The sequence below is a fragment of the Lathyrus oleraceus genome, chromosome 5 (assembly GCF_024323335.1).
Source record: "Lathyrus oleraceus cultivar Zhongwan6 chromosome 5, CAAS_Psat_ZW6_1.0, whole genome shotgun sequence".
Classification (NCBI taxonomy): domain Eukaryota; kingdom Viridiplantae; phylum Streptophyta; class Magnoliopsida; order Fabales; family Fabaceae; genus Lathyrus; species Lathyrus oleraceus.
Window position 1 is genome coordinate 319,526,525 of NC_066583.1, and position 12,479 is coordinate 319,539,003.

Here is a 12,479-nt window from a genome sequence, read left to right on the forward strand (position 1 = left end):
ACAAACACTATTATAAGCAAAAATAAGATACTTAATATATACCTGAACTCTGACCCAGGTAATGTCCTTCCTATTACGATAATTCTTTTTCGATCTAAATTTTAGTATTGCCCTAACAAAATAAAAACGTATATTGAGATCAATCTGACAGGCATAATTAAATATACAAATACACACGAATATTTAGGGGAATTTCACTTACGCGTCAACCGTCTTCTTCATACTCGAATATTTACTCCAATCACCCGATAACGAATCGAGATAATACACCATTAGTCTCGAAAGATCCATAGCAACCAACACCCAGTGACCACTGTAAAATAAAACAAAAATTTAGATGCATGAAAATTTTCTACGTAAAAGATATACATAGATTAGAATGAAATTATTAGAAAGAAAATCTAACCCGTTGCCAGAATTAAACGGTAAAAAATACAAACTGGGTGTAGTATTATCGCCGGCCGCCATGAATCTATCGACTAGTTCATTCTTTACGGATGTTGGATTTTTCGTTATTAACGTTGTGTTGATACGGGAAGCAGCAATAAAATTGAAACGGTTACACAATTCAGTTCCCCGCATCAATGTGTCATACATATACCTTAAATAGAAACATAATAAACATTAGACTACTCATTGAAATGTGTAAATAAATTGTTCAACTAAGTAAATAATAGATTGATCGGAGTACCATATGTATGTATGAATGACAGCGATGCCCAATTCTTCGTGTTCAAAAAGTTGTTGCATATCCTCCTTTGCAATTATTTCGGAATGAGCAATTCCGAAAACACCTTCATCAAAATCTACACTACGGATGGCGCCGTGCATAATATCGGACTCTTCCACCATTTTCTCAAGACGCATCATAATTTGAGATTTTGTCTCGGACGTCGTTGGAATATCCTTACCAGCGCTTTTCAACTTTCGACCGGGAACCTAAAAATTCATATAAATGAAATCATGACTTTTTGTGATGCAACAGAATCGTTGCGTATATAATTCAATGGGTATATATATTTGTACCTCTTTTTGAGATGCAACTGACTCGATGCGTCTTGAAATCCCTTTACCAGCTTTATGTGTGGGTCTTGTAGGAGTCTAACATTACCATGTAATAAGGATTGATTAAATATCATAATTGTAGCTGAATTGAAATGTGAATACTAAATATTCATAATCATTTAGAACATATATACCTCGGCATCTCGGAAAATTAGATCTGACGGCCATCCAACAAAGGATCCGACTGCATCTCGCATCAATGTTGTCTCTGAAACAACGTCAGGTAATGGTAGAAGCGCGTCCGTATCTAATACAAGGTCAACCGAAACTTTCATATATCCCACCGGGAGGGGATTATGGTGAAGTAATTCACCCGAAGTATTGTGCACTTTTCCCTTGCCAACTATGCGATAAGTTGGTGACGATAGATACAGCTGACAAGGTGTAATGCCCTAAACCAATAATAAATGTTATTGTTAACGTGTATATGTGTCAAGTAAAAAAGTGCTATTTTAATTTCATAATAACATATATAATTACCTCGGGAAATTTCTGTTGACAATTGATACTAGCTCGGTCACTAGTATCTTTTGCCTCGGAACCGCACCTTTCCTCTCTATACCTTGCATTCTCCTTTTGCAGTTCGAGTACTTGTGCCCTTAACTCCGCCAAGGTCTCCATCACCTCTTTGTTGGTAGGATTTTTTGTTTTTGGTTTTTTATAAAATGACGACGGAGTCACACCAAAACCCTTACCCCTCACACGACCGGAATACTCAGGAACATTTAGTACTCGACTAAGTACGCTCCTGCAATCCTGGACCTCGGTTGAAGGTAAGGTTTGGGATAAAGTCTCCTGAAATATTATTAGAGGAGATTAAAAATGAATTATATGTCTAACAAAATTTTCGATATAATTAAAGAAATAATGTTACATATACTTACACATTCGTCATAAACATTTTGAACCGCTTCAACGACAGCCCCATCCTTCCCAACCCGAGCAGCCTTCCACAATACGTGCTCCGGAAGAGATGTTGCGTCACTTTTCTCCTCGGCTAGCTACACATTGAATCAGATTATAAGATCATCAATTATAACATATTGTGACAATGTATAAGCTCATAGCATTTGAATATACTCACAATTCTTTGTTGTAACCGTGCATATCCCGTACGCCCTTTTTTGTACGGATACGCGGGTTTTGATGCCCTTTTCCGATTTTTATCGCTTACTTCCTGGATAAAAAAGTTTAAGGCATATTAGAACCAAGTAACTTAACAATTGTATAATACCATAATTAATAGACATTACATGGAATGTTTCGTTTCTTCGTTTGGCGACAAAGTTATCCCATTCTTCGACTGAAATAATCTCCGCATACTTCATTGGCCGTTCTGCTTCAACAAATTTTCCTTCCTCATCCTTGAGAAATTTGTTGGACAAAAAGGATCGAAATCCTCGGAGTCTTTTTCCGGCCAATTGAATACAATGTTTTTGCCGGCTTTCATCGATGTGAAAGGATCTCTAAAAAACATACACATGGAGTGTGTTATTATAAGTAATATTATAACAATATATGGTCAACAAATAGTCAACAAAAAAAACATATAACAATATATGGTAAGTACCTGTATCTCAGACCATATTTTTTCTTTGCCAACCTTCAATTCTGGACTTCTCCAATTATCACATGTAATCGGAATATGTTGTCGAACAAGGAAACCAATGTAACTTGCCAACATTGAACCGTTAGGCTCAATTAGTTGGTCTTCAGCACTCCAATGTACTTCAAATTTTTCACCCTTGTTTCTTGCATGAATGATTGACTTCATAATAGTCAATCCTCGTTTGATTTCTTTTTCAACATTGTTACGTGATCCACTCACTCATGGGTATCGTCTTGGTTAGCCATTTTATCTGTAATATAGAAATGATTCAATAAGACCCAAGTAAGACAATGACCATATTCGTGAAGCTACACAAAAAACACATTCATATACCTTCCATTTCTCTCATGTTACAACAATCTAAACTCTTTTTTTTATTATCATTATTGAATACAAACTCACACACACCTACTGCATACAAAAGACCAATGCAAACTTATGGTGTTTGGAACATGAACAAACTTGCATCCATAATCATCAAACTTCCAAGCACAAGCTCAAACACACTCCAAATGACATCAGTTTTCAATCAGAAATAAAAAAAACCTTACAACAAGGTGCTCATGAACACCATATAGTGCTCGTTTGCCCTAAACAACATTAATCAACATAATGCACAAAATGTAAAACTCCGTTTAGAAAATACCCTAATCAAACACCTGAAGAAAGTGAATGGTAACGATGGAGAAGAGAAATACCTTCAAGGTGACGGTAACGATGGAGAAGAAAGTGAACAGCGACGGTGAACGCAGATAACTCAGTGAACGTGAACGCAGCAGCAGAAAAAGGTGACGGCGACGACGACGACGACGGTGAGGGAGGGAGAACGAACGGAGGACGAGAGTAATCGCAGTAGAGAGTAATCGCAGTAGAGAGAAAACCCAGTTACGTAAACGAAATAGCATATAGAGAGGGAAAATAAAGAGACATGCAGTATATGTTATAATTTTAATGTTTACTAAAGGGGACCTTAGAGGGCGCTTTTGTAAAAAAAGCGCCCTCTAAAGGGGGCCTAAGAGGGCGCTTCTGAAAGCGCTCTCTAAGGCTTTCCAAAAGCGCCTTATAAACTGGAAATGTACATGGACTTAGAGAGCGCTTTTTTAAAAGCGCCCTCTAAGGGTACCCTTAGAGGGCGCTTTCATAAACGCGCCCTCTATTGGTGTCCCTCCATTTCCTCATTATTTTTTCGCTTCACTTTAGATGGCGCTTTGTTACAAAAGCACCCTCTAAAGTGCGCTGTCTATTCCAATTGTTCGCTCCTTATTTTTTCTCTTCACTTTAGAGTGCGCTTCTTTAAGAAAGCGCCCTCTAAAGGGGGCCTAAGAGGGCGCTTCTGAAAGCGCTCTCTAAGGCTTTCCAAAAGCGCCTTATAAACTGGAAATGTACATGGACTTAGAGAGCGCTTTTTTAAAAGCGCCCTCTAAGGGTACCCTTAGAGGGCGCTTTCATAAACGCGCCCTCTATTGGTGTCCCTCCATTTCCTCATTATTTTTTCGCTTCACTTTAGATAGCGCTTTGTTACAAAAACGCCCTCTAAAGTGCGCTGTCTATTCCAATTGTTCGCTCCTTATTTTTTCTCTTCACTTTAGATTGCGCTTCTTTAAGAAAGCTCCCTCTAAGGTGCGCTGTCTATTTCAGTTTTTGGCGTAGTGATATTATCCTATTTTTTCCTACCCTGACATAAGCCACGTTACATCCGGAAAAAGACTTCAAAAGTGTGTGTTTAAATATAACTTTGATTGATTCGATTTGAGAATTTTCAAATTTATGATTAAATGCTTTTGTATGTTGATAGAGTGATTACTTTGTCAATTTGAGTGCTTCATGGGGAGATGAGAGACATGTTAAGCATTTGTATGTCGGAAGAACTTTTATGAGTTGATTGAATTGAAGCATGCAACCGTTTGTAAATAAAAAAATATAGGTGACAAGAATTGGTAAGCGTAAGCATTTAAATTCTGATGAAATCTTCAGTGTGCAGACAGGTTACTTGAGGACAAGCAAGATTCAAGTTTGGGGTTGTGATGACAATCGTCATTGCGTAATTTTTATGAATAAATTCGGGGAAATTCTAAAAAAGAATGATCAAAAACCATGTTAAAGTGTGAAGAATTGAGCAAAAATTCAATATAAGGAATATAGAAAGACTTAGTGAAAATTGTAAAGAAAAAGGAGAGAAAACGTGTATTTCGCCACTGGAATTCTCGCGCGCGATGCTTCTCATCACGGCACGATGAGGTTTTCATTGCGGCAAGATGCTGCTTTTTCAACTAACATACTTTTTTCTATTAAAAGCATCTTTTGGCCATATTTTTTAGGGTTCTGAATTCCAAGATTGATAGTGACGACAATATCATTTTTTGGTACTTTTGGAGCCCATTGGAGCCATTGGAGAGCATTTTCTTCAGTGATTTTTCATGTACTATAAATCTAAACTCATGCTATATTTATTTCACTATGAGTAGCTATATTTATCCTAGGTTAGATCTCTTTGTATGATGAACCTATTTTATACTATTGGGCATATGAGTGGTTAATGTTAATGTTATTCCTTTGACATGTTGTTATTATTCAATTATCGCTTGTGTTCATTGCCTATTGTATATTGCGACACGCAATTTGATATAGGTAAGAAGTGACATGTTGACCGTAGAGTTGTTTATCAGAAATAGGATAATTTTTCAGTTATCTAATTAACTAGGGATAGTCTAATTAGAAATTGTGACTTAGGGATTAATGCGATATAATGCCTAGTCTAACGATTCAATAGGCCTGGGGGATTGGGGAACTAACGCATAAACGAAAGATACGGTAACAACGATTTTGGATCCTAAGATGCAATCCTAATCAACCTCTATAAATATCTCAACCATTGAACTGAGAAGGGACACTCAATTTACTCACCAGTCACTCATATACAGAGTTTCTCACCATCCTTGCGTGAGCTGGATCTAACACAACAATAATCCTAAAACCCTCAGAAAACCATACACAACTAAGGGTTATCACTCATTGTACTTTTAGTAAGTACATTTGGTGCACACCATAGGGTCCGATAAAACTGACATGGGTCACACTCATCATCATTCACCACTCGTTTTCGTCACATTCCCCGAGAGGATGGCAAAACGAAAACCCAAGATTATTATCAACATCATTTCTGAAGGTTTCATCGGCGAGGGAGAATATAGTTCTTCCCGCCAAATATATGTCAAGTGGGTTTCGACGATAAATATTTATATCAACTTCTAGTGTCAAATCTCCGTTCAAGAGAGAAAGAACTGAAAACGCTTACCTGGAATGACAATCATCTCTTATTATTCCTTACCAAGAACATCATAGTTAATTTTCCTCTTACCATTTTTAATTTCTTAAAGGAAATGATAATCATCTCTAGGGAGGAAATGACTTTTCTCATACCATATGGAAGAGTTCTTTATGAACTTTTCTCTCAATTAGGGATAGTTAATAGTGATACTATTGAAGTTGAGTGGAGTCAGAAATTTGAATATGTTGAATAGTTATTTGTTGTCCTGTTTTTAATTAATGAAATATTTCCTTTCATATTATTTCCTATTCGATTTTATTGATAACAAAAACTTTTGAGAATTACTAATTAATAATAAAAAAATGAAAAAAAAAAATTAACTAAAAAAAAATGGAAGATTGTAAGACGCCAAGTGAGAAATCATTGAAAAAAAATCATAAATGCAATTATAGGGATTCGAAGCATGTTCCCTAATAGTTATGTTCCATCGATTTTCTAAAACACCTAGGTAATAAGTTTTTTTTTGGAAAAATACCACTCACTTATAGCTATATTATCTCGGTTTTTTATAAAACCAAGGGAAAAAGTTGTTCTTTTAAAAAAAAAATCAAACATGTCACTTACATGACCTATACGTTCGGTTTTGGGCATGATCGAGGTGAAAGTTTCGTCATAAAAGTGTTATTTATAGTAGTGAAGCGCAAAGACGGTCAAGGTAAAATCTCTTGTAATAAATGTCTTGCCCCCATACAACACCATCTTGGGACGGCTCGCCCTTAACTTATTCAGGGGACGATCTTTTCCAGCCTCAATTTAAGCATGAAGTACCTTTTACCTGCAGACGAGTTAGAGTGGTTCAGGGAGACTAGGAGGTCGCCGATGAATGGTATCAAAATACAATCAGAAGCACATGAAATAAATGTTGTAAGTTGGCATCCTATATTGGAGAGAGAACAAAAGACTCACTCTCATGAAATACCTAAAAAAGGGTCCAATTCACTCCCGCTTAATACCTAAAAGAGGGTCGAATTGGACCCTTGAATGATCAAGTCACCAAACTAGGCACTTCCATGTCAGATTTGTCAAATTCAGAGATGGAGGAGATAGTTGATCTATTGAGAAGGAACATACACTTGTACATTGAACGCTCTCTTACATGACATACAGTGGTTTGTCATCACCTCATCATTGGTTCCACATTGAGATATTTATGTTTTTGAAGTGTTTATATTTTTCCTTTATTTTGAATGAGATTTTTATTTTGTAATTCTTTGGATATACATTGCCACATATCCCCATATGAACTTTTTCTTTAGACATTATTTCACTAATTTTTTTTTTAAAGACACTAAATGTGAGATCTTAAGTAGACACTTGTATAATATGAGATTATTTTTCCTGCTATTAGCCAACATTCGTGCTCAACGTTTTCTGTATTTTCCTGCTATTAGTTGAGAAATTATAAATTATATTCTGGGTAAAATCTCAGTTTGTTATTTCAATTAATAAGGAACAACATATATTTTAGATTATAGCTTTACACAAGTTTAGCATTGGTCTCCTCCTTACTAGATAATTGACCGCAAGTTGCAACAACTTAACCTCTGATTAACAATTAGTAATTAATTTGTTTCAGCATTTAAAAAAATAGATTTTTTTTTGTATTTTTAAAAATGAATTTTATAAAACTATTTTTTAAAATATTACAAATTTTTTTATTTGTTTTTTCTAATTTAAAAAATTAATTTTAACATCGTATAAATATATATTATTAAATATCAAAACATAATTAAAATTATAATTTAAAAAAAAATTGTATTTCAAAAATATTTTTTATGAAAAACTATTTAAAATATATTCAAAATTAAAAAATTTAAATTTTTTTTATTCAAAATTTTATTACACTATAAAAATCATTTAAAAAAAAACAAAATAATTTATTTATTTAAATTGTTTTACAAAGCACTTGTATGACACAGTTCGAAGGAATTTATGCAAACGGCCTGTGACAATTTCCTAAACTATTTTCAACCTATTTCCACAAAACCCCAAAATAGTTTATAGGAAAGCTTGGTTTGCTTATGCATAAGTACTTATAAGTGCTTTATTTACCTACAAAGGTTCATTTTAGACTGTACCATTGCAGCTTAAAGAATTGTCATGGCAATCAAGTGAGAAAACGTGTTTCACAATGTGAAAAGCAAAGAATCACTAATCTTGTTGAGTGAAATCCAGCATTGACACCTTTTTCCTTTCAAGGGACTCAAAATATGCATTCCAAGGGATATATATTTAATCAACAAGTTCTGTGTGGCAAATTGCATCCATCATACACAGTTGGAGCTCTCCATATAACAGTGATAACAAAGTACTGTGTAGTACATACAAACCACTGAAAACAATAGGAATTTAAGTGAGGCGGGTAAGTACAGCAGAATCACTTATGAACAACATGATGCAGCCCTAGATCCTTCAGCGGGTAAGTACAGCAGAATCACTTATGAACAACATGATGCAGCACTAGATCCTTCGGCGGGTCTATCAACAAGAACCATCCCTGCTGGACTTTGAGCTGGCTGAGCCCTTGGTAATCTCTTGGCTGTTAACACAAGCAATTGTAAGTTAGGAAATGTAATCGAAGTTAATCAGTTTGTCCAAAAAAAAATGCTGTTTAAAGGCATGGTGTGATCATAAAATGTAAGGTTAATTTGTATGCTTTCTAGAACATCGGCTTTAACAGGAATAGAGAGCAATAACTGAATAAATATCATTTGATACGCCACAAACATAAAGTGGAAGCCGGCTGCAAGGCACAGAAGAAAAATAATACAAGAACGTTGTAATGAAATATAATAAGGATGCAAGGGAAAATATTTGGCAACATTAAAGAGACCAAAAAGAGTACATATAGTGGACCAGAGAAATTTTCATGAACAAGGTGTCTCATGAGAAGGTTCAGACAAATGTGACATGGCCTACAAATTAGAGAAGATTTTATGAATTATGAGAAGGTTCAGACAATTGTCCCCATGACCTATAACTGATTAAAGAAGATTTTATAATTTAACATTGCTCGGTAATGAATACCATAGCAGTGTCTTGGACTTTAAAGTGGAGACAGAGATTTTCTCAATTCCGTTAAGATAGCTTTCCCACTTCTTGGGGTAATGTTCTCTCCTTAACAACTTTTTTTTCTAAGGGATTCAATCAAAAATAAAATAAGAACCTCATTTGGGAGCCTAAAGTATATATATAATATGAATTGACTCACCAATTTCATAAAATACTTCATTAACATTGGCCGCAGATTTGGCAGAGGTCTCCATGAAAAACAGACCATTTTCCTCTGCATATACACGTGCTTCCTGCAATACCAATGAATCAAAATGATAAATCAGTAGGTATAGGATATGCGATTATTGATCATAGGATATTGATTCTATAAATTATGAAACTACCAAACACGCTGCAATGCCAATTACACATTATAGCATCTATTGTGTCAAAATTGAAGTTTTATGATGGTAGAAAATTAGCAAGATGGTGTACAACTATCTACAGGACAAAATCAGCATCACTGTAGAACGAATATGCACTATACAAATAGGCATTACCATTAAAAATAGTTATTTTATGAAGATTGAAACTTTGAATCCTACCCCCACATTCTTGTGATAGAAAGATTACATCCCTCTCAAACACTTTTCAAAAGCAATGGAATTGTTAATCAATTAGTGAAATCTGACAATGGAGACAATGCATGTTATGCCTGTGATTAATTTCTTTGCCAAAAATCACGTGCAGATATCTATCCCTGATGCTCTGTTATTCATTCTTTAGGACCGGTATGCAAAACATGTGACAATGTTCTTATTTCTATACTTTGTGCATATCACAAAAATATTGTTAAGAGATTGTAATTCTTGATAACTAAAATGGCAAAAAGAAATATTGGAGAACAATAACACTTACTTCGGCTGTCACTTTTCTTTTGTCTTCCAAGTCAGCTTTGTTGCCGGTAAGAGCCATGACCATGTTCGGATTACCTGCAATAACATGTAATTAAAGCATTATTTGACAGTCTAGTTATGCAATTAGTAAAGCTATCATAAACCCTCTATTATTACTAGAGATAGGAAAATCAAAAGTAGTCCACGTTTGATGTGATACATCAGCACAAACTCTCAAATCAAACTCTTAATATTTCAATACAAGCATTAGTACCTATTCTAAGCTGATCATGAATGCACATCACTGATAGCTGAGTTCTTATAGTTACATGTATGGTAAAAATATAACTAGACATCTATTCAAATAATTTAATATCATAGGTAACTTGTTGCACTCAAAATTCTCATGCACATAATCATTATGGTATCATTTCATGTGCAATTCATTCATATCTGTTAGTCCAAAATTGATAGCTAATAAAAATAATAAATGACACAAGGAACATTGAGATTGACAGATGCATCAAAAATGCTAAACAAGTACGCAGCATCCACAAGTTTGCAAATAGTTGTAAACATAGCTTAATCTCCTTTTGCAATACATAAACTCTATTCATTCTGAGGGGAAAAAATAAGAACATAAAAAAGTTCTGGAACCAACAAGTTAATACCTTGCTTTTGAAGCTCTTGGACCCACTTTTTAGCTCGTGAAAATGAATCCTAAGAATAGAAAATTGAAGCAATCATGTTAAACCTTATAAAGAAAATATATGTTTAAAAATCTAAAATGTTAAAGGAAGAATACCAGGCTCAGCCCAACCAGAGAATAAAAGAAAGAACCCATTAGCATATTTGATCTCTTCCACGCTTAGGAAAAATATGGTGTTTTCCTAATAGGAATTCAAACTATGTTGTTAACCCATTATCCCATATACTCAATTTTCAAAATTTTCCACCAATTATAGTTTGACAATCTACAAATATATTGTCAAATTCCACAGGATCATGGATAAGTTATGTCAGATATGAAACCATCCATGAGCCTGCAACGAATAGCTAAAGGTTTTAGGAGAGTGGGTTATTACCCGATACATTGTTTATTCAATGAATCTACAACACAAACTTTTTCTTATAAATAGGACCAGAGATAGTAATATGGTAACAAAGCTTCATTAACTAAGTGGTAAGAGTTTAATCCCCGCCTCTTCCCATCATGTTAAGTATTGTAGATAAAACACAAAAACAAGAAAGAAACCGCGGCATTTATCTACAAATCAAAAATGAGAAAATTTCCAACTAAAGTAGGTATTCAGAAAAGATAGCATACAGAGCTAGTTATGTCATAGACAATGATAGCAGCAGCAGCGCCTCTGTAATACATGGGAGCCAAGCTATGGTATCTCTCCTGTCCTGCCGTGTCCCAAATCTCGAATTTCACCGTTGCATCATTTACTGCCAATGTCTGTGAAAAGAATGCCGCTCCTATTGTTGATTCCTGAACCACAAAAGACCATATAAACTCAGAGAAATAATCTACAACATGTTTCCATATGTTTAAGCCCCATCATCCACCACAAAATAACAGTGATCACAAATCAGAACCCATAACCACTCATTCACACAATCAATGTAACACAACTTCATAGAAAAAATGAATTTCCCCCACCACACTACAATTATTTAAAGCTCCAAAATTCTAATACTCTAATCCAAAAAATCAATAATAATACTTTTTTTAAATGATTGATAAAATAACCTGAAATTCAAGAAATTGACCCTTGACAAATCGCAAAACGAGGCTGGATTTACCGGCACCCATATCCCCAAGAAGAACCTGATGAAAAAATACAGTTAGAAGGGTATAATCGGAATTAAAAAATACGAAGAGATAGAAACAGAGGAAATAGTACCAATTTTGCATTGAGATTGTTGTGTCCGATCGTAGCCATAGGAAGATAATTGGATCGATCGGAAGCAAACAGAGAAACGAGAACCGAAAACAAGAAAAATCAGAACTTCGAATTTAGCCGATACGAAGAATTCAATATTTGAAAATGATCGAATCGAAGAGACAGAGAAAGAAGAGTCTCTGTCTGAATTCTATTGCTTTTCGATTACGGTGAGTTTCGTAGCTATAGCGTCTAGCGTCTGCGTTTAAACGCTTTCGTTTTGTTTGTTTTTATTGTCGTTTTTGTCTTCTCTTGTTTTACTTTTTCTCTCTTTTTTTTTGGTTATTGATGGCTTGTTTGTTACAACACTCGCAATCAAATTTGATGACTTTCTTTTCACTTTGTTTGTAAGGCACATACATCAAGTGTTCTCATCAATGTCTCCTCTTATTGGGTAGATATGATGTTTTTTCTTCTTTCTTCTTTTTTACTCTTTTTTTGTATATGGATAAATTCTCTTTTTCCCTTGATTCTAGATGTGATCCTAATATGTCACAATTAAAAAAAAACAAGAATTTGTTAATTAATTGTTAGTTGTTAGTAACAGAGATTGAGACTCAAACTTTATCCCTAGTTAAAACACACATAAATAAAAAAATTAATAATATTTTTTTAATAAAATTAATTGTATCAATATT

At 34.5% G+C, this 12,479-nt stretch overlaps 1 protein-coding gene across 1 annotated transcript; it reads right to left on the bottom strand.

The window, feature by feature from the left end:
* Positions 1 to 8,213: 8,213 nt before the first annotated feature.
* On the bottom strand, positions 8,214 to 12,194 carry LOC127084295 (ras-related protein RHN1). Its single transcript, XM_051024713.1, has 7 exons — positions 11,803 to 12,194; positions 11,649 to 11,726; positions 11,220 to 11,387; positions 10,564 to 10,612; positions 9,915 to 9,988; positions 9,214 to 9,307; positions 8,214 to 8,541 (listed from the first exon to the last, which is right to left on the bottom strand). The coding sequence occupies exons 1-7, from the start codon at positions 11,839 to 11,841 to the stop codon at positions 8,441 to 8,443; spliced, it is 603 nt and encodes a 200-aa protein (XP_050880670.1). The 5' UTR covers positions 11,842 to 12,194; the 3' UTR covers positions 8,214 to 8,440.
* Between the last annotated feature and the right edge of the window lie 285 nt (positions 12,195 to 12,479).